Consider the following 21,829-nt stretch of genomic DNA (forward strand, 5'->3'; position numbering starts at 1 on the left):
CAGCCCACGATGTCTGCGCCCATCCCCGCACATTAACACTATCCTACACACTAGGGGCAATTCCCAATTTTACCGAAGCCAATTAACCTACAAACCTGTACGTCTTTGGAGTGTGGGAAAAAACTGGAGCACCCGGTGAAAGCCCACACAGGCACGGGGAGAATGCACAAACACCGATCAGACAGGTTCAGGATCGAACCCAAGTCTCTGGCCCTGTGAAGCAGCATTACCGAGGATGAATGTATGTTCTTCAGGAGGTTCGGGGGTGTTTGATCGCAGGGCGGGGATTACCGGCATTGTTAGCGGCTGCTAGAGGAAGGAGGAAGCATTTACCTTTTCGTAGGAGAAGAGCAGGGCGTCGAGCTGGCTGGTGGAGAAACCAAAGCCAACGTGGAAGTTATCTGGGAATGAGAAGTTGGTGGCATTCAGGCCCAGAACTCCTTTGCCAGCGAAGTGAGCAGTTCGGACCAACTGTTTGGAAGGAACAAAGGGTCATTAGTGATAGGAGCAGAATTAGGCCATTCGGCCCATCAGGTCTACTGGCCAGCATTCAATCACGCCGACTATCTTTCCCTCTCAACCTCATTCTCCTTCCTTCTCCCCATAACCCCTGGCACCCATACTAATCAAGAATCTGTCAATCTCCACATTAAAATAAGCATTGACTTAGCCTCCACAGCCTTCTGTGGTAATGAATTCCACAGATTATTCACCCTCTGCCTAAAGAAATTCCTCCTCATCTCCTTTCTAAAGCTACATCCTTTTACTCTGAGGCTGTGCCCTCTTGTCCTAGACTCTCCCACTAGTGAAAACATCCTCTCCACATTCACTCTATCCAGGCCTTTCATTATTCGGTAAGTTTCAATGAGGTTCCCTCCTCATGCTTCTAAACTCCAGCGAGTAGAGGCCCAGTGCCGTCAAACGCTCATCATACGTTAAACCACTAATTCCTGAGAATGAGAACGGGAAAAATGCTGAGATGGCAAGGGGCAGAAGCGAGGCACAACACATCGTGGCCCACCACTACCACCAGCTCCTAGGACAACTTGAACAACATCAACTTAATCTTTATCTGTGAGTAATTGCGTTTACAGGCCTGCAGAGCTGCAATGACTAAGAATTTCATTGTTCTGTTGCCAGAACCTGTCCAAATTTTCATTTAGTTTAAAGATACAAAGTGAAACAGGCCCTTCAGCACGCTAAGCACACGCCGACCATCAATCAGCCGTTCACACTAATTCTATGTTATCCTACTTTTGCATCCTCTCTGTACACATTAGGAGCAATTTACCGAGGGCCAATTAACCTATAAACCCGCAAGTCTTCGGGATATGGGAGGGAGCCGGAGCATCCGAAAGAAACCCACGTGGTCACAGGGGGAACGTGCAAACTCCATACAGACAGCACCTGGAGTCAGGAATTAACCCAGGTTACTGCCGCCGTAAGGCAGCAGCTCTACCGCTGCGCCACTGTGCCGCCTTTTAAATTGAATGAGAAACATAATATGATTGAGAATGAGTACAAATGTGGTTGGAAACTCACCAAGAGATCCTGTGAGCACCCTTTACTGACGCCGACTGTGAACTCCCTGGATAGATCCTTGTTGTTGTCTGCCTTTGGGTTCTTCACACAGGCGCGCAGTGATGATTTGACCGGCATGTTTAAGCTGCATTAAAAGATGTCGGGAGGAATTACAGGACAACTCATTCCATCCATACCTTGACTTCAGCTGAATACTCTTCCAGCCACCACTGCCCTTCACACATTCCTATTTTAGTTACAGAGTCATAGAGCCATACAGCAGGGAGACAGGCCCTTCGGCCCAACCTGTCCATGCTGTCCAAGATGCCCCATCAACTCTAATCCCACCTGCCCATGTTTGACCAATATGCACCTAAACCTTTCCCATCTATAAATCGGGATGAAGAAACGCAGAAACGGAGATAGTGGGCTGAGGGAGAGCTGGGAAGGGGAGGAGAAAGCAGGGACTACCTGAAATTAGAGAAGTCAATTCTCATACCGCTGGGATGTAAACTGCCCAAGCGAAATATGAGGTGCTGCTCCTCGAATTTACGGTGGGCCTCACTCTGGCCATGGAGGAGGCCCAGGACAGAAAGGTCAGATTCGGAATGGGAGGGGGAGTTGAAGTGCTGAGCTACCGGGAGATCAGGTTGGTTATTGCGAACCGAGCGAAGGTGTTGGGCGAAGCAATCGCCAAGCCTACGCCTGGTCTCACCGATGTATATCAGCTGACATCTAGAGCAGCGGATGCAATAGATGAGGTTGGAGGAGATGCAGGTGCACCTCTGCCGCACCTGGAAAGATTGTTTGGGTCCTTGAATGGAGTCATGGGGGGAGGTAAAGCGACAAGTCTAGCATTTCCTGCGGTTGCAAGGGAAAGTGCCAGGGAGAGGGGGTGGTTTGGGTGGGAAGAGACAAATTGACCAGGGAGTTATGAAGGGAGCGGTCTCTGTGGAAAGCCAAAAGGGGAGGAGATGGGAAGATGTGGCCAGTGGTGGGATCACGTTGGAGATGGCGAAAATGTCAGAGGATTATTTGTTGTATGTGACGGCTGGTAGGGTGGAAGGTGAGGACAAGGGGGACTCTGCCCATGTTACGAGTGGGGGGGATGGGGAGTGAGAGCAGTCACGGGGAATAGAAGAGACCCTGGTGCGAGCCTCATCTATAGTCGAAGAGGGGAACCCTGTTGCCTGAAGAGTGAGAACATCTCCGATGCCCTGGTGTGGAACACCTCATCCTGGGTGCAGCTGCGGCGTAGACGGAGGAATCGGGAGTAGGGGATGGAGTCCTTACAGGAAGCAGGGTGGGAAGAAGTGTAGTCCAAATAGCCATAGGAGTCAGTGGGTTTATAGTAGATGTTGATCAGTAGTCTATCACCTATGATAGAGATAGTGAGGTCTAGAAATGGTAGGGAAATGTCGGAAATGGTCCAGGTGTATTTGAGTGCCAGATGGAAGTTAGTGGTGAAATGGATGAGGTCAGTGAGTTGTGTGTAGGTGCAGGAGGTAGCACCAATGCAGTTGTCGATGTAGCGGAGGTAGAGTTTGGGGATAGATTGTTCGACACACCCTACAAAGAGGCAGGCATAGCTGGGGCCCATGTGTGTGCCCATAGCTACGCCTTGTATTTGGAGAAAATGGGAGGAGTCGAACAAAACGTTGAGGGTAAGGACCAGCTCAGCTAGGCGGAGAAGAGTATCAGTAGATGGGGATTGGTTGGTTCTGCCGTTTCTTCCTTGACGTCTTCTTCCTCTACTTTCTCCTCCCCTTCCCAGCTCTCTCTCAGCCCACTGACTACACCTCTTCCTTTCTTCTTCCCACCCCTGCCCCCCGCACCCTCACATCAGTCTGAAGAAGGGTTTCGACCCGAAACGTTGCCTATTTCCTTCGCTCCATAGATGCTGCCACACCCGCCGAGTTTCTCCAGCATTTTTGTCTACCTTCGATTTTCCAGCATCTGCAGTTCCTTCTTAAACATAAACCAGTACAATATGGCTTCAGTATCTGTGCCTAGTCTGGTCTCTGAGCATTCGAAACCCTTCCCACTTGCTGCCTCTGTGAACTCCACTCTACCTCATCTTACGGAGCTGAAGCAGGAGAGAAGAGTGTGCGGAGGCACTCTCACGGAAGACCTGGTCTATTTTACTAATCTCTGAATGAGAGCCCAAGCACATAGCCATCAACAGAACCTCCAGTGACCATGCAGTGGTTATACCAGTCTCTGAAGGTCCCAGCAATCTGTTACAGGCGCCCAGGCCAAAACGCAGCAGGAATTGAGGGGCCATTTTCTTTAACAACTGCTGTTGTTGGGAAGGATTTTTTTTTTCCTGCACCCAGCTTCCAAAGCAAAAAAAATCATGACGTACCTTTCTTTAATGTGTAATGGGATTCCTCCCAGGTAATAATTGGAGAAACGGATTTCTTTCAAATTGATTTTGCTGTCGATTGAATTCACCAGTTCACCCAGGACTCTCACAACAACCTTCTTTTGGGTTCCCGAAGTCACCATCTTCAGCTTGATCTGACGTTAAACGTGATTGAAAAATAATTGTCGTTTAATTGTTTTAAAGATTTAATGAATAAGTACTTCACTTTCTGGAAATCCATGCTAAAAATATCAAATGCATATTGCATGCCTTTTGTACTTCCAACTAGCAATTATTCATGTTTACTTATTCTATCTTTAATAAAACTTTTGCTGCTATATAATGCAATGTCAAAAACAATTTAAGATAACTAAAATAATTGAATTGCATATTTATATTTGGAAGAAAAACAACAAAATATAAGTACTTCTCTTTGATGGCATCTAATTCTTTGACACAATGTGATACTCAAAAAAAATTGTTATATATAATATTATATGTAGTATTATATTCAGTACTGTATACAATGTTAAATGCAATATACAAAACTATATTCACTACATGGAGTTCTGGTATAATAAATATTCCCATAAAGTGAATTGGATATAATGCAATTGATTAATTAAGGAACATTATTTGTATTATGCAGGCCGAATCGGTGATAACACAATTGTGATGGAAATTAGAGATCCACTGAATTAGTGCAGAATTCTTGATTAGTACAGCTGTCGGAGGTTAATGGAAGAAGGCAGGAGGATGGGATTAGGAGGGAGAAATAGATCAGCCATGATTGAATGGCGGAGTAGACTTGGTGGGCCAAATGGCCTAATTCTACTCCTATTCCTAAAGGGCCTGTCCCAACTGTAATTCAAGAACTCTCCTGAGTTTAAAAAAAATCAAACTCGTGGGAAGTACGTAGAATGTACGTAGCGGTTACGTCGGAGCTCGTGGATGTCCCGTAGCGGCTCGTAATGCTAACGGCATGTACTCGGGAAACGCGGTAAGTCGTGAAGTTTTTTCAGCACTGTAAATAATGTCCACGAGAGCCCCGAATACCTACGAACGGCTATTACTGTAATTCTCCGAGTTCAAATCAGGGGAAACTCGGGAGAACTCTTGAATTACCTCGTACAGTGGGACAGGCCCTTTATTACCTTATGACAGAAGAGTTGGAAATTGACAAGCAGAGAAAAAACTGTCATGTTAAAAAAATAGTCTTGGGAATAAACTATTTCTGTGTAACCTCCCTGCAGCAATAAGACACCATCTTATCTTAAATACATAGTCTGCCAGTTACACCATGGGAGACCTTTGAAATTGACAAACGATCGCTTCTATTGACACTTGTGCAATGTTACTTTGTTAAACAATGTAACATGCAGCCTTGGGTATTTTTGGCTTGCAGAAACAAAGGTAAACATAGAAACATAGAAACATAGAAATTAGGTGCAGGAGTATACCATTCGGCCCTTCGAGCCTGCACCGCCATTCAATATGATCATGGCTGATCATCCAACTCAGTATCCCGTACCTGCCTTCTCTCCATACCCTCTGATCCCCTTAGCCACAAGGGCCACATCTAACTCCCTCTTAAATATAGCCAATGAACTGGCCTCGACTACCCTCTGTGGCAGGGAGTTCCAGAGATTCACCACTCTCTGTGTGAAAAAAGTTCTTCTCATCTCGGTTTTAAAGGATTTCCCCCTTATCCTTAAGCTGTGACCCCTTGTCCTGGACTTCCCCAACATCGGGAGCAATCTTCCTGCATCTAGCCTGTCCAACCCCTTAAGAATTTTGTAAGTTTCTATAAGATCCCCTCTCAATCTCCTAAATTCTAGAGAGTATAAACCAAGTCTATCCAGTCTTTCTTCATAAGACAGTCCTGACATCCCAGGAATCAGTCTGGTGAACCTTCTCTGCACTCCCTCTATGACAATAATGTCCTTCCTCAGATTTGGAGACCAAAACTGTACGCAATACTCCAGGTGTGGTCTCACCAAGACCCTGTACAACTGCAGTAGAACCTCCCTGCTCCTATACTCAAATCCTTTTGCTATGAAAGCTAACATACCATTCGCTTTCTTCACTGCCTGCTGCACCTGCATGCCCACTTTCAATGACTGGTGTACCATGACACCCAGGTCTCGCTGCATCTCCCCTTTTCCTAGTCGGCCACCATTTAGATAATAGTCTGCTTTCCTGTTTTTGCCACCAAAATGAATAACCTCACATTTATCCACATTATACTGCATCTGCCAAACATTTGCCCACTCACCCAGCCTATCCAAGTCACCTTGCAGTCTCCTAGCATCCTCCTCACAGCTAACACTGCCCCCCAGCTTAGTGTCATCCGCAAACTTGGAGATATTGCCTTCAATTCCCTCATCCAGATCATTAATATATATTGTAAATAGCTGGGGTCCCAGCACTGAGCCTTGCGGTACCCCTAAAAACCTAAATGTAAACCTATAGTTATTTTTAAAAATCTGTATTTTTGAAAATCATCCCGGGTTTCTTAATGCAACTATCATGTTACAGCAGAACTACGTGTACATATATTATATTTGCTATTATATATACTATATATTGTATACAATTCTGCAATATGCTACCACACTATATATAGCATTCCATACTATAAACAATGCCATGTTCCTTGGGACAGTACACACTATGTATAATGTACAGTCCAGTATATATATGTGCATGTACAGTGCATGTCAGAAGAGTATATGTACAGTATGCACTATGTATACCATGTTTTTGGTACATTGGTATAGAAATAAGATAACAAGTATAAAGTAAACTAGTGTTTACATCTTTTCCACATATAGTATTCAGAAGAAAAACAATGAAATGTAATTACCACATTCTCTTTGGTGATGTCCAGTTCTTTGTCTGAGATGATGGGCGGGCTTCCATTTGACTTGAGGTCGTACCTGAACACCAACCTCCCCCCCTCGAGGGTCAGAGCACAGTTTGAATCCTGCAATCAATGGAAGAGCGGGTTCTAAACCACATCCTTAAACAATAAGACGGATTCATGCGGGAGGTCAGGCAGCATCTATGTCAGGACACCACTACCTAGTTTAGTTTACTTTAGTTTAGAGATACAGCTTGGAAACAGGCCCTTCAGCCCACCAAAGATAGACACAAAGTGCTGGAGTAACTCAGCAGGTCAGGCAACAACTATGGAGAAAAAGGATGGGTGACACTTCGGGTTGGGACCCTCCTTCAGGCTCAATTACTCCAGCAATTTGTTGTAACACTTTAATGATTCCAACTTCAACAAGTTACTTCAGCACTTTGTATATATCTTTGGTATAAACCAGAATCTGCAGTTCCTTGTGTCTATGTTCAGCCCACGCCGACCAGTGATCACCGTGCACACTACTTCTATTCTACACACTAGGGACAATTTACAGCAGCCAATTAACCTACAAACCTGCATATCTTTGGAATGTGGGAGTAAACCCACATTCCAAAGGTGAGAGTGGAAAGATTGAATAGGACCCTGAGGGACAACTTTTTCACACAGAGTGGGCCTGGAACATGCTGCCAGGGGTGGTGGTGGGGTCAGATACGATAGTGGCATTTACAAGGTTTTTAGATAGTCACATGGATATGCAGCGAATGGAGGAATATGGATTAAGTGCTGGAAGAGGAGATTAATTTAATTTGGCATCATGTTTGACAGGAAGATTGTGGGCCAAAGGGCCTGTTCCTGTGCTGTACAGTTCTATGTTCTGTAATCTATATTCTAAGCCTGAAGTCCCACACCATCAGGCTCAGGAACAGCTACTTTCCTTCAATCATCAGCTTCTTAAACTGACCAGCACAACCCTAATCCTAACTCGACAACAGAACACTGCTGACCACCTCTTGCATTACTGTGCACTTGTTTTCGAATTTTGGTTTACATAATGTCTTATTTTTGCAAAGTCGTGTGCAGTCTTATAGAATTTATGTGTCATTTATGTATGATTTATTTCTGTAGGTGTTGTCTGAGTCTATGTACCTGTGATGCTGCTGCAAGCACGATTTTCACTGTACCTGCACCTCACCATAGTTGTGCATCTGACTTAATGTAAACGGTTGGCTGAAGCTCAGAGCCTCAACAAACTGCAGAGGCTGGGATCTGGAGCAAATAACAAAGTGCTGGAGGAACTCAGCTGGTCAGGCAGCATCTCCAGAGAAAAGGAATAGGTGACCTTTCGGGTTGGAACCCATCTGCAGAACTCAGGGGGTCAGGCAGCGCCTGCATGTTTTGATGAGTTCCTCCAGCGCTTTGCTTTCTGGTTAAAGGGCAGCAGGACTTGATGGCCTGAAGGGCTTGCTTCGGTGCTGTGTGAATCTATCAAGTTAACCCTCTGAAGCAAGAGTAAGGTAAACTGCAAATTGTTTTACCAATTTCTCGAAGTATAGCAGGACGGCATCTTTAGTGGAGGTTTGAATGGTTTGTTCAATTGATAATATTTGCCCAACATTGGTCAGGTTTATTAATGCGTATCCAGTGCCATCAAAATAGAAAGCGTCACTTCCTGGTTCCTTGGTTGGCTTATATCTGTAAAGGAAACAATATGTCAGCTAACAGATTAAACTCTTATTATAACAGAACATGGATAACAGCGAATGTAGTTAAATAACAAAGGTCCAATTTTAATTCTCACTCTGAAGGGTTTAAGCCCTTTCCCACCCCGGTCATTCCTTCTTCCCCCACTCCCGTCCGGCAGAAGGTACAGAAGCTTGAAAGCACGCACCACCAGACTCAGGAACAGCTTCTTCCCCTCTGTATTCAGGCTTTTGAACGGTCCTTCCACAAGGTAGGGTACTGTCCGATTCACCTCTACCCCATTGCGGACATTGGACTTTGTCTGGAACTGATGCGCTACATTGCTGAGAACCATATTCTGCACTCTGTATCTTCCCCTTTGCTCTACCTATTGGAATTGACTTTGACGATTGTATTCATGTATAATATTATCTGATCTGATGGGATGACATGAAAAACAAGACTTTTCACTGTACCTCGATAATAATGGTGATACTGTAATAATAAATCTAAATCAAAACCTAAACCATCTCTTCTGAAATAATGCTATTTGCTTTATGCCTGTTCCCAGATGCGTTAACAGTGAACATACCTTTCACAGGGTCTGTCCTCTGCAGTGTTGATGTTGAAGGTTTCCTCAAAGTTGTACAGGCTGATTAGTTTCTCATTCAAAATGCCAAGTTCAATACAACCTTCATATTTGGGATGATCTAATTCTGCAGGAGGCTAGATGACAGGGAAAGATGTTCACAATTAAAACAGACGTTTCAGCTGGAAAGGGTGCAGAGAAGATTTACGAGGATGTTGTCGGGACTAGAGGTACAGGGAGATTGGATAGGGTGAGATAGAGGTGCATAAAATCATGAACCTTTTTTCCAGGATGGATATGTCCAACACGAGAAGGCATATATAAGGTGAGATGGGGAAAATTTAAAAGAGATGTGCGTGCCAAGTTTTTTACACAGAAACTGGTGGGGGACAGGAGTGATGATCGAGGCTGATGAGATAGTGGTGTTTAAGCGGCTTTTAGATAGACACATGGAAGTGCAGGGAATGGAGGGATATGGATCATGCACAGGCTGATGAGATCAGTTTAACTTGGCATCATGTTCGGCACAAACATTGTGGGCCAAAGGGCCCCGTTGCTGTACTGTTCTATGTTCGATGATCTATGAAGCAGGTGGGGCTGAGAAAGCAGCTAGGTAGAAAGTAGCAAGCTATCACATGAATTAGTCTTCAGGTAAAAGGAAATGAAAGACACATGGACACAAAGTGCTAGAGTAACTCAGGCAGCATCCCTGGAGGACATGGATTCGGCCCACAATATCTATTCCGAAGTTATGGCACAAATGTCTGTAGTTGAACCATATGCCACCATTCTTGCTATATCCATGTACATATCTAGAAGTCTCATAAATGCCACTCTTATATCTGCTTCGACCACCCAAAAGATAAGACGCAAAGAGCTGGAGTATCTCTGGAGAATATGGATAGGTGATGTTCCGGCCAGGATGTGAAAAAGGATTGCAACTCAAAAGATTCAGTCTGAAGTAGTGACCCGACCGAAAATGTCACCTATCCACACTCTCCGGTGATGCTGCCTGATCCGCTGAGTTACTCCAACACTCTGTGTCTTCTTTTGTAAGTCTGCACCTGCAGTTCCTTGTGACTACACAAATGATATGGGCAGAATCCTTACATGACGAGTAAAGGTTTTACCGTAAAGGTTTGTGGGAATCCTCCCACGTAGAAGACGGCATCTTTTGGGTCTAGATTGAGCAGCAGATCGTTTCCACTGGTTGTATTGACGTGGGTACGGCTATCTTCGAGCTTGCCGCTGGCGAGGCTGACCAGACTGTAGTTCAATGCACCGTACTGCATGATCCTGCAAGAGAAGAGGTCAGTGTGAATTGCAGAACATGTGTGTGTGAGAATCAGCCACCCTCCTACAGCGTTTACTGCCTGGTCTCTCTGCTGGGAGAAGCAGGAACGGGGTACTGATTTTGGATGATCAGCCATGATCATATTGAATGGCAGTGCTGGCTCGAAGGGCTGAATGGCCTAATCCTGAATCTAGTCTCTATGTTTCGATGTTTCTCTGGAACCTGCCTCTCCGGCGCCAGTCTTCATGGACGTTTGATCGAGCTTACTTGAGCCCCCAAGGATAGAATCACGGTGGCTTTACAGCATAGAAGGAGGCCATCTGGCCCGCTGTGTTTGGCAGAGCCATAGTGTCCCAGCACCAGGGCTGAATCCTGACCTCGGGTGCTGGAGTTTGTACGTTCTCCCTGTGACCATGTGGGTTTCCTCCGGGTGACTTTAGACTTTAAAATTTAGAGATACAGCGTGGAAACAGGCCCATCGACCCACCAATTCTGCGCCAACCTGGGTTCATCCGGTACACTAGCACTATCCTACACACACTAGGGACAATTTACAACTTATAGAAGCCAATTGACTGACAAATAAGCACGTCTTTGGAATGTGGGAAGAAACCGGAGCACCCGGAGGAAACCCACACGGTGTTGCATTCGATAAAGGGAAAACGTGAAAACACCGCACAGACAGCAGCCGTAGTCAGGATTAAACTGCTATCGCTGCACCACTGTGCTGCCCAGTGCCACGGTACTCCGGTTTCCTCCCGCATCCCAAAGACATTCGCGTTTGTAGCTAAATTGGCTCTCTGTAAATTGCCCGTAGTGTGTGGGAGTGGGGATGGCAGACTCCACCCACCCAGATGGATCCCACCCTCCTGCACTGTAGTAGCCCTGCATGGTCATGGCCCTTCAGGCCTGCTGTAAATGTGGGCAGGCTGTCTGTCTCCCTCTCTCTCAAGCAGTGAGGAGACCGCTGAGAAAGGAGGGGGGGATCTGGCGGGGGACGCCTGTGGACACGTGCGGCAGCAGACTCGGGTCACCGCTGCACGATAAAACCGTTCAGTGAACTTTTGTAACTTTTTGTCAGCACCAGAATCGCGGCGATTCTTGTGTACTGCCGAGGTGAGTGAGGGCTGCTGTAAAACAAAGCATTTCACTGTAACTAGCAGGCACGTGCCGTCAGGGTAGGCAAGGTAGGCAGTGCCTACCCTGACTAAAATTATAAAATGGTAATTATTAAATATAAATAGTAAAGATTTCCAATTCATTTACTAAATTCAGTATTTATTATTAAATGGTTATTATTTTAATAATCGATCTTAGGTAGGCATAATTCTCTTGTGCCTTTCATCTGCAGTTCGCGTAATACGCGTAACTATGTTCAACCCTCGTGCCGTGGACGCTGCTTCAAGCCTTCACTTACAACGGGCAGAAAAGACAGCTGAAATTCTGCATTTGCACCGTAGACTGCACGCAAGATGTTGCGCATGCCCACAGGAGATGAGGCCAATCTGCGCATCAGCGTTTTTTAAGATGTCGACTGACTGTCTACAGGACCGATCTGCGCAGTTTTTTACAATTTTCTGCGCATGCGCGGGTTTCACGATTTTTTTAAAGTCGACTGACTGCCTAGTGCCTACCCTGAGTAATTACTCACGGCACGTGCCTGGTAACTAGGTACACGAGACAATAAGGTATCATTGATTCGTTGACAGTGAGTGAAAAATAAAGAGTTCATAAGTTCATATGATCAGGATTAGGCCATTCGGCCCATCAGGTTTACTCTGCCATTCAGTCATGGCTGATCAATCTGTCCCTCTCAACCCCTTTCTCCAGCCTTCTCCCCATAACGAATACAACAAATAGCAACCGCACAAAGATTTCAAAGTAGTCAAGAGCACGCGTTACCTCTCGAACTTGATGTGGTCGAAGGTTTTGGTGTTGACCGCTCTGTCTGAGGGGATCCGTTCAACTTTAGCCCCCAGTTTGTAGATAGTCACCAACTTCTCATCCATCAGCATCATCCCCAGGTAATCCTTGGAGGTCTGGGGTTCAAAGGGAAATTATATATCAGATGTTGAAAACCTAAACCTTTACCAGATCTACTCAGCCAATGTAAGGTAGACAAAGAACCTTTGTCTCAGGGTGGAAATGTCAAATACTAGAGGGCATAGCTTTAAGGTGAGCAGGGCAAAGTTTATAGGAGACGACTGGGGCAAGAATCATTTACACAGAGGGTGGTGAGTGCATGGAACGCGCTGCCAAGGGTAATGGTGGAGGCAGATACAATAGTGATATTTAGATAGAACATAGAACAATACAGTACAGGAATAGGCCCTTCGGCGCACAATGTCTGTGCTGATCATGATACCAAGAACAATCCTTACCTGTATGTATACACTATATACACACACACACACACACATGTAGGGGTCAGTGCAGGGAATGGAGGGATACAGCACATGTGTGGGCAGAGGAGATCAGATTAACTTGGCATTATGTTCAACAAGGACAATATGGGCCGAAGGGCTGTCCCTGTTTATGTTCATGTCATAGGAGCAGAATTAAGCCATTTGGCCCATTGAGTCTACTCCGCCATTTAATCATGGGTGATCTATCTTCTTCTCTCAAACCCATTCTCCTGCCTTCTCCCCATAACCTTTGACATCCTTATGGGCCTGTCCCACTTAGGCGATTTTTCAGCAGACCGCCGGCGACTGTCAAAGTGCAACAGCGACTGTCAGAGTGGAACACACACAAACACACACATCGCTTCCTTCACCAGCCCGTTATGCAGACAGGGGACAGGGCAAGCGGGGGGAGCCGTGTCTAAAATATTCACACGGTGCAAGGCGAAACAGACACACACCGTGATGACCGGAAGTTTGGAGCTGTAAAAAGATGGCTAAAGCACAGTGTACGGTAAGTCCTTTAAAAGAGGGGGGGGAGAAGGAGTGGAGACAACTTTTAAGAAGCCAGAGATACACGGCTTTGAAGCTGGGCGGGCATTTAACATTACCGGTCGGTTATCCTTGGTTCTGAAAACTACTGCTTACCTTTTTTCCCCCCAATGAGCCAATGAAATTCACTGGTCAGCACCGGCTACAACCTACGAGAACGTCCAAGAACCTTCGACCTCCTGGCAACCCATTAGGACCTCCTGGCGACCCACCTATGGCACGAGAATTCTTGCTACTCTCCATGGCGGCTTCATTCCAGTTGCTGCCAATTTTTCAACATGACCATAACGGCGACCATAATGAGGCCGCGACTAGTTCCCAGAATGCAGGAACTCCTCACGACCATGAAGGCAACTCCCTGGCAACCACCTGCATAGTCTCCTGCAGTCGCCTAAAATGTCGCCGAAGTGGGAAAGGCCCCTGACTAATGAAATCCCTGTCAATATCCGCTTTTAAAATACCCAATGACTTGGCCTCTTCTAGTGTCTGTGGCAATGAATTCCACAGATTCACCACCCTCTGGCTAAAGAAATTCCGCCTCATCTCCTTTCTAATGGTACCTCCATTAATTCTGCGGCTGTGCCCTATGTTCGTATTGGAAACACCATCTCCACATCCACTCTATCCAGGCCTTACCCCCTCATCCTTCTAAACTCCAGCGAATACAGGCCCAGATCCATCAAGCTCATCATACGTTAACCCAATCATCCCTGGGATCATTCTCGTAAACCTCCTCTGGATCCTCTCCTGTGTTGAGAGTGTTCTGAGATTACTTACATCCCTGTGCCCCAGGTACAAGACGAACATGTCTTTGGATTGCTGTCGTTTACGTCTCCTGTTGTCACCCCGTGAAACCTCTGGCCGTTTCAGGTACAGGAGGAGGGAATTGTAAGCCTTCAGGGAGTCCAGGTTATCGGGGAGTCGTACCTCCACCCCAGAGTCACCATTAAACTTCATCGCCACGTTTATCTACAATATGAGCGAGAGAAAATATTTCAGCAATAGGCTTGGTTATAGAAAGACCATTGTGTTTCCACAGGGACCTCTTAGCCCAGGACACCCAAAGCATGGGCCACCCCTCTTTGATCATCGTTACTGTTTGCATTACTTTCATTCATTAGTTCTATATCTCCCTTAATCACCGTCTATATCCCTCGGTTCCCTTTCCCTGACACTCAGTCTGAAGAAGGGTCTCAACCCGAAATGTCACCCATTCCTTCTATCCAGAGACGCTGCCTACCCCGCTGAGTTACTCCAGCATTTTATGTCTATCTTTGTAGAAGTTAGGATGTTATCTTACAGTTGTGCAAGATGTTGTGAGGACACATTTGGTATATTGTGTTCGGTTTTGGTCACCCTATTACAGGAAGGATGTTGTTAGGCTGGGATGACGGGACAGCATGAAGGTGATAGGCCCAAAGGCCTATTTCTGTGCGGTACAAGTCTCTGACTAGTTGTACCAGGCACTAGTGAGTCGACACATGGAGTACTGTGTTCACGTTTGGTCACCTAGTCGTACCTGCCGCAGAAAAGATGCGATTAAGCTGTGTGCAGAGAAATTTCACGAGTTTGTTGCCAGGACCTGAGGACCTGAGCTATCGAGAGGTTGGGCTAACTAAGACTTTATTACTTGGAGTAAGGGGGTTGAGGGGTGAACTTAAAGAGGTGCATAAAATCATGAGGGGATAGGGTGAATGCACAAAGTCTTTTATCCAGAGAAGGAGAATCAAGAACCAGAGGTGGGGTGGGAGATTGCAACCTTCACGTGGTCCGCACTGTTTCGACGAATGCAATCAACCTGGCGTGCACAATCAAATAAGATCAAATAGAACAAGTTATCCTACAACTTTAGGCTGCGTACTCCATATGCAAGAAGAAGAAGAAGAACCAGAGGTCATAAGTTTAATGATAGAGGGGCAAGATTTAATGGGAACCTGAGGGGTAAGTTTTTCACACGGAAGGTGGTGGGTGCATGGAATGAGCTGCCAGAGTAAGTAGTTAAGGGAGGTACAATAACAATTAATAGACATGGGCAGGTACATGTATAGGACAGGTTTAGAGTTTGGGTTTATTTTCTATGTTACCAGAGATTTATTACAATTGTATTTATCAGTAATTATAGAGATATTTCCAATAGATGTCTGAGTCTAGGTATAGACAGAAGTGTCTTTGACGTTACTGAGTTGGTTTTCTAATGCTCACCTTGTTTGCAGCTTCTCTAGCCTGGTCAATAAGTTCCCGGATACGGTCGATATTTTTGGAGATATTGTTGACTGGTTGTATAAGGCTCAAATCCTTTAGTTTCTGGACCAACCCCGGCAGACTGTCGGTCAAATTTTTCACTGCAAGGGAGAAAAGATATTTAATGGTCAATATGTATCGAGGGAGGCCATTCTGCCCATTGAATCCAGGCCGGCTCACGAAGCAACCCCCATGGCCCCACACATTGAGAACCTGGAAGGAACAGTACATCACAGGAACAGGCCCCTTCTGCCCACAATACTGTGTTGACCATGATGACCAGTTAAACTAATCTCATCTGCCTGCATGTGATTCATGCATTATCCCATACACTTTCATGTGGTCTATGGAAAAGACTCTTAAAAGCCACCATCACATCTGCCTCCACTACCTCCTCCAGCAGTGCGTTCCATGCCACCACCACTCTGTGTGTAAAAAACCTTGCCCCGTGCGTCTCCTTTAGCTTGTCCCTCTCACTTTATAGCCATGCCCTCTAGCTATGGACATTTCCATGCTGGGAAAAAGATTATGGCAGTCTACCCTAGCTGATGCCTCTCATAATTTTATATATGAGGGTAACATTCTCTGAAAATTTCTATCAACTCCTCCGGGAACTCCTCCAACTAAGCGATTAGTATTGGAAAGCCTTAGCTCAAGAAAACTATGCATCAGTGTCCAAAACTGGAAACTGGAAAGGGCGCAGAGAAGATTTACAAGAATGTTGTCAGGGCTCGAGAGCCTCCTATAGGGAGAGGTTGAGCAGGCGAGGACTGCATTATCATAACGTTTAAGAAATATTTAGACAAGTACATGGATAGGGAAGAGGGAAACTCAGTTTAGAGGGAAATGGACCAATGCGGGCCGGTGGGACTAGTGAGGATGGGGCATATTGGTCCGCATGGGCAAGTTGGGCCGAAGGGCCTGTTTCCACACTGTATGACTCTATGCCTGTATGACAAATGTTCTTTCTGAAAGTTCTGCTTCTCCTTCCTTTCACACAGTCATGCACATCTTTCATCTTCAACAGTTTGTCATATCACACAGGAGAATAGGAGGCTATTTGGCCCATCAAGTCCATGCTGGGTCGCAGTGTCATTTCATTAGCAATGAATAGAGTGATCCTGACCTCCCATCTACCACATTCGCGATCTATGAACTATCTTTAATCAGACTCTACTGGACATTATCTTGCACTAAACGTTATTTCCTTTATCCTGTATCTGTGCACTGTGGACGGCTCGATTGAAATCATGTATAGTCTTGCCAATGACTTGATAGCATGCAACAAAATGCTTTTCACTGTACCTCGGTACATGTGACAATAATAAACAAAACTAAACACTTCTTTATCATCCCCTCTTTTCCTTCCCCGTCAGATAGAGACTAACATTGGCCTCTGAAAGGAACCGTTCGACTTACCTGACTCTTCCGCTTCGTTTAGCACGGTGTTAAACTCAGAGATGTTTGAAAAAATTTGCGTGGTTCTGTTCATGTTTCCGACATCGTTGATTATGGGCTGCAATTTGTCCATCACGCGAGTGGCAATGTCATTTGCTCCGCTGGCCGTGGCTTTCGCTTGGTCTAAAGTCTGGCCCACGTCATCTGTTCAAAGAAGCACGTTGGAATATATAGCTGAATAATGTCAGGCTGGAATAAATAGTGCCCCCCCTCCCCCCATGTGTAGACGGAAGGATCTACTCGAAATCCATGAAGGACGAGAGGGTATTATACTTTAGACTTTAGATACAACGGGGAAACAGGCCGGTGGCACAGTGGTAGAGTTGCTGCCTTATAGCTCCAGAGACCTGGGTTCCATTATGACTACAGGTGCTGTCTGTGCGGAGTTTGCACGTTCTCACCCTGTAACCGCGTGAGTTTTCTCACGGTCACACTCCAAAGATGTGTGCAGGTTTGTAGGTTAATTGGCTTCTGTAAACAGTTCCTAGTGTGCAAGGTAGTGCTAGTGTATGGGGTGATCGCGGACCTGGTGGGCTGAAGGGCCTGTTTCTGCGCTTATCTCTAAAGTTAAAAAAAATTAAAAAAAAGAAGTGTCCCAACCCGAAGTGTAGTCTGTACATTTTATCCACAGACGCTGAGTTTATCCAGCACTTTTTTTTTGTTCAGGTTTACGACATTTGCAGTTCCTTGTGTTTCCATTTCCTGACTCTTATACAATGCTCTGGCCGATGGAGGCAAGCATACCACACCCCTCCTTTATCACTCTATCTACAATCTTTCCATGGTCCCAGTGCTGAGTGCCCTACCTCTGGTTATTTGGTTCAGCTTCTGCCTGAGACTTGTAAGATTTTTCAACATTTGATCTTTCTTCTCAGTCCCATCCAGGAGTCGTTTTTTCGCATCTTCAAGTGTCGGGATGACTTCTGAAACAAAAGGCAAAAGAGGCATTCTCGTTACTGCATGCAAGTATTTGGGATTTACAAAAATAAGTTTATCATTCAAAGAAAGACACAAAATGCTGGAGGAGGCAGCATCTCGGGAGGTCATGGTTAGGCAACGTTTCAGGTGGGTGGGTGTGGGGGGGGGGGGAGAGGGGAGAAAGCTGGAAGAGGGGTGGGGTTGGAACAAGATGACAGACACTGTGCTCAAACTTTATGCACTGGCTAGACCCAAGCTGGGTCACAGGCTCCAGGTCTGGTCACCGCACTGTAGAGAGGGATGGCACGCAGTGGCGCAGCAGTAGAGTTGCTGCCTCACAGCGCCAGACAACCAGGTTCGATCCCGATTACGGGTGTGTGTGTCACGGAGTTTGCAGGTTTTACATGGGTTTTCTCCGGTTTCCTCCCACACTCCAAGGATGTGCAGGTTTGTAGGTTAATTGGCTTCTGTAAATTGTCCTAGTGTGTAAGATAGGACTACTGTAAACAGGTGATTGCTGGTCGGCACAGACTCAGTGGGCTGAAGGGCATGTTTCCATGAATCTAAATTAAACTAGACGAGAAGGTCCCAGAGAGAGCGTGTGGGGACTTACTGAAAGGGTACCAGACATGAGGGATTCCAAGTCCAAGGTCAGAGTGGAGAAGATCATACGGTCATAAGGAATAGGAGTAGAATTAGGCCATTCGGCCCATCAACTATACTCCGCCATTCAGTCATGGCTGATCCATCTCTCCCTCCTAACCCCATTCTCCTGCCTTCTCCCCATAACCTCTGACACCTGTACTAATCAAGAATCTATCTATCTCTGCCTTAAGAATATCCACTGACTCAGCCTCTGCAGCCTTCTGCGGCAAATAATTCAGTTGAAGATGGTGGAGAAGAGGATTGAAGATATTGGAGAAGATAGTTGGAATAAAGGAGGGGTGAGGAGGATAGGTTCACAGTGGTCGTCAACAGGAGATGGAGGGAAATGTTTCTCATTGACAGAGATCGCGAGGATCGGGGCAATGGATTACGATTTTAGGCAAAAGGAAAGTGAGGATAAACCTTTTTATCGGGTGAGTCATCATGGAATTAGTACTGGAGAAGGAATTATTAGCAAAGGGCACAAAGGAATGGGACTGGTTTACTGGTGATCTACTTTGATCTCTATGGCCCGAATGGCATCTTTCAGTTACTGTACTATACTCTTCTTTGTTCCAGTTCCATTTGCTTGCATTATGCCCATATCCCACAAAACCCTTCCAGCTATTTATTTCAGATCTTCTTTTAGTTCCAGGATTGTAATATTTCCCTGTAATTTCATCAGTGTGGACTCCATAGAGCTCTATTTTTGTTAAATATCCTACCTGTGTTCAATGTCCTCTCAGCGTCTCTTGTCAAGGAAAGGACTCTGTCACTTTTGCTATTCACATCAGCTGCTTGTCCGGGCAAATCCTGCTTCACCACCGTCTGGAAATACAATGGGAAAGGTCAGTGATAAAGTCATACAGCACAAAAACAGGCCCTTCAGGAGAACCCGTTCATGCCAACCACATGCCTCATCTACACAGCTCCCATTTGCCAGCATTTGACCCATATCCCTCCAAACCTTAGGTACACAAAAATGCTGGAGAAACTCAGCGGGTGCAGCAGCATCAATGGAGCGAAGGAAATAAGAAACGTTTCGGGCCGAAACGTTGCCTATTTCCTTCGCTACATAGATGCTGCTGCACCCGCTGAGTTTCTCCAGCATTTTTGTGTATCTTCGATTTTCCAGCATCTGCAGTTCCTTCTTGAACACTCCCTCTAAACCTTTCCTGTCCATGTGCTTGTCCAAGTGTCTTTTACATGCTGTTCTAGTACCTGTCTCAACTACTTCCTCTGGCAGCTCGATTCACCACTCCCTGCTTCTTCACTCTATATAATATTTTTATCTGCACTTTCTCTGAAACTATAACACTATAACGCTGTATTCTGCACTCTGGTATTTTTCTCTTTGAACTAGCTGTTATACATGTGTATGGTTTGATTGTGAAACAACTTATCACCAACTAGAGAGCAGTCCTGACCTACCATCTACTTCATTGGACACCCACAGACTATCTTTAATCAGACTTTACTGGACTTTATCTTGCACCAAACATTATTCCCTTTGAAGATTTGAAGATAGGCCCCGACCTGAAACGTCACCCATCCTTTTTCTCCAGAGATGCTGCCTGACCTGCTGAGTTACTCCAGCACTTTGTGTCTATCTGTAAACCAGCATCTACAGTTCCTTTCTACACATTATTCCCTTTATCCTGTATCTACATCATGGATGGTTTGATTGTAATCATGTATAGTCTTTCGCTGACTGGATGGCATGGAACAAAAAAGCTTTTCACTGTATTTTGGTACACACGACAATAATAAACTAAACTACTCATGTGTGGAATGAGTTGATTGGAAAGCACACAAACAAAGTTGTTCACTGTATCTTGTGGCAATAATAAACCTATACCAATACCAAACCATCGTTCAGGTCCCCAGCTGATCTTGCACTATAGTTCGATGGTTACCTGCAAAGCATCATCTGCTGCTGCCTCTGCTCTCTTTGCTGCTGCTTCTGCTGCATTGACTGCGTTGATTATGTTCTCATAGGCATCGGAGGCATTGATAACGCGCTGTAGGAGGGAGTCCTGGTTCACTTCTTCTATGGCCCTGTGACAATACAAACAATCAACAACCAAACGTAGATCACCCGAGATCTTCACGACATCTTTCCCCTCAGTGTAACCCAATCAACCCCATCTCAACGATTCAATGATACTTTATTGTCACATGTAATGCTTTTGTTGTGCATGAAACCTTGCATACCATACTTGTTTTTCATTAACAGACAGCAGTAGAGCTGCTGCCTTACAGCGCCAGAGACCAGGGTTTGATCCTGACTATGGGTGCTTGTCTGTACGGAGTTTGTACGTTCTCCGTGTGACCTTCGTGGGTTTTCCCCAGGAGCTCCGGTTTCCTCCCTCACTCCAAAGACGTACAGGTTTGTGGGTTGTTTGGCTTGCTAAAATTGTAAATTGTCCCTAGTGTGTGCAGGATAGTGTTAGTGTGTGGGGATGGCTGGTTGGTGCGAATTCAGGGGTTGAAGGGCCTGTTTCCGCGCTGTATCTCTAAAATAAACAAAACCCGATAAAATCATACATCAGATCTCACCTAGACTGGCACTGACAATGTTATAGAAGTTCACCAATCCAAATTTAACATCTAGGACACAGTGAATGGTAGGTCCTGCGGAGTGTTGTGGAACAGAGGGATCTAGGAATACAGCTACATAGTTCCCTGAAAGTGGCGTCATAGGTAGATAAGGTGTTGAAGAAGGCTTTTGGCACATTGGCCTTCATCGGTCAGGGAACTGAGTGTAGACGTTGGGACATTGTGTTACAGTTGTACAAGATGTGGGTGAGGCTGCACTTCGTTCGGTTTTGCTCACTGTGTTATAGGAAAGAACATTAAACTGGAAAGAGCACACAGAGAAGATTTATGAGGATTGCCAGGATTTGAGGGCCTGAGCTAAAGGGAGAGGTTGGGCAGGCTGGGACTTTATTCCTTGGAGCGCAGGAGGCTGAGGGGTGATCTTACAGAGGTGTTTAAAATCATGAGGGGTTTACAGAGTGAATGCACCAAGTCTTTTTTACAGGAGAGGGGAATCAAGAACCAGAGGATATAGGTTTAAGGTGAGAGGGGAAAGATTTAAGTGGAACCCGAGGGGCAACATTTTATTGAGGAAAGTGCTGGATATATGGAATGAGCTGACAGAGGAAGTAGTTGAGGCAGATACTTTAACAACATATGGGCAACTACATGGACAGGAAAGGTTTAGAATGATATGGGCCAAATGTGGGCAGATGGGGACAAGATTTACATTGAACCTGCCATCACCGTACTT

At 45.6% G+C, this 21,829-nt stretch overlaps 1 protein-coding gene and 1 long non-coding RNA gene across 4 annotated transcripts in view; one reads left to right on the top strand and one right to left on the bottom strand.

The window, feature by feature from the left end:
- Window positions 1-21,829, bottom strand: part of lama3 (laminin subunit alpha 3) — a 197,336-nt gene that overhangs the window by 18,300 nt on the left and 157,207 nt on the right. For all 3 annotated transcript variants that reach the window (XM_033019527.1, XM_033019528.1, XM_033019526.1), the window contains exons 54-67: window positions 20,454-20,595; window positions 19,263-19,365; window positions 17,781-17,897; window positions 16,936-17,118; window positions 15,478-15,617; window positions 14,053-14,244; window positions 12,224-12,360; window positions 10,158-10,323; window positions 9,031-9,164; window positions 8,294-8,450; window positions 6,753-6,872; window positions 3,887-4,041; window positions 1,543-1,666; window positions 334-471 (exon numbers count right to left, since the gene is read on the bottom strand). In XM_033019527.1, the coding sequence (XP_032875418.1) occupies window positions 334-471; window positions 1,543-1,666; window positions 3,887-4,041; window positions 6,753-6,872; window positions 8,294-8,450; window positions 9,031-9,164; window positions 10,158-10,323; window positions 12,224-12,360; window positions 14,053-14,244; window positions 15,478-15,617; window positions 16,936-17,118; window positions 17,781-17,897; window positions 19,263-19,365; window positions 20,454-20,595 (2,008 nt within the window). The remainder of the gene's footprint in view (window positions 1-333; window positions 472-1,542; window positions 1,667-3,886; window positions 4,042-6,752; window positions 6,873-8,293; window positions 8,451-9,030; window positions 9,165-10,157; window positions 10,324-12,223; window positions 12,361-14,052; window positions 14,245-15,477; window positions 15,618-16,935; window positions 17,119-17,780; window positions 17,898-19,262; window positions 19,366-20,453; window positions 20,596-21,829) is intronic.
- On the top strand, window positions 2,348-21,655 carry LOC116972146. The gene is made up of 3 exons (XR_004411727.1): window positions 2,348-2,358; window positions 9,634-9,640; window positions 21,554-21,655. It is a non-coding gene; the product is annotated as an uncharacterized LOC116972146 (long non-coding RNA).

This window comes from Amblyraja radiata, chromosome 4 (assembly GCF_010909765.2).
Source record: "Amblyraja radiata isolate CabotCenter1 chromosome 4, sAmbRad1.1.pri, whole genome shotgun sequence".
NCBI classification, from domain to species: Eukaryota; Metazoa; Chordata; class Chondrichthyes; order Rajiformes; family Rajidae; genus Amblyraja; species Amblyraja radiata.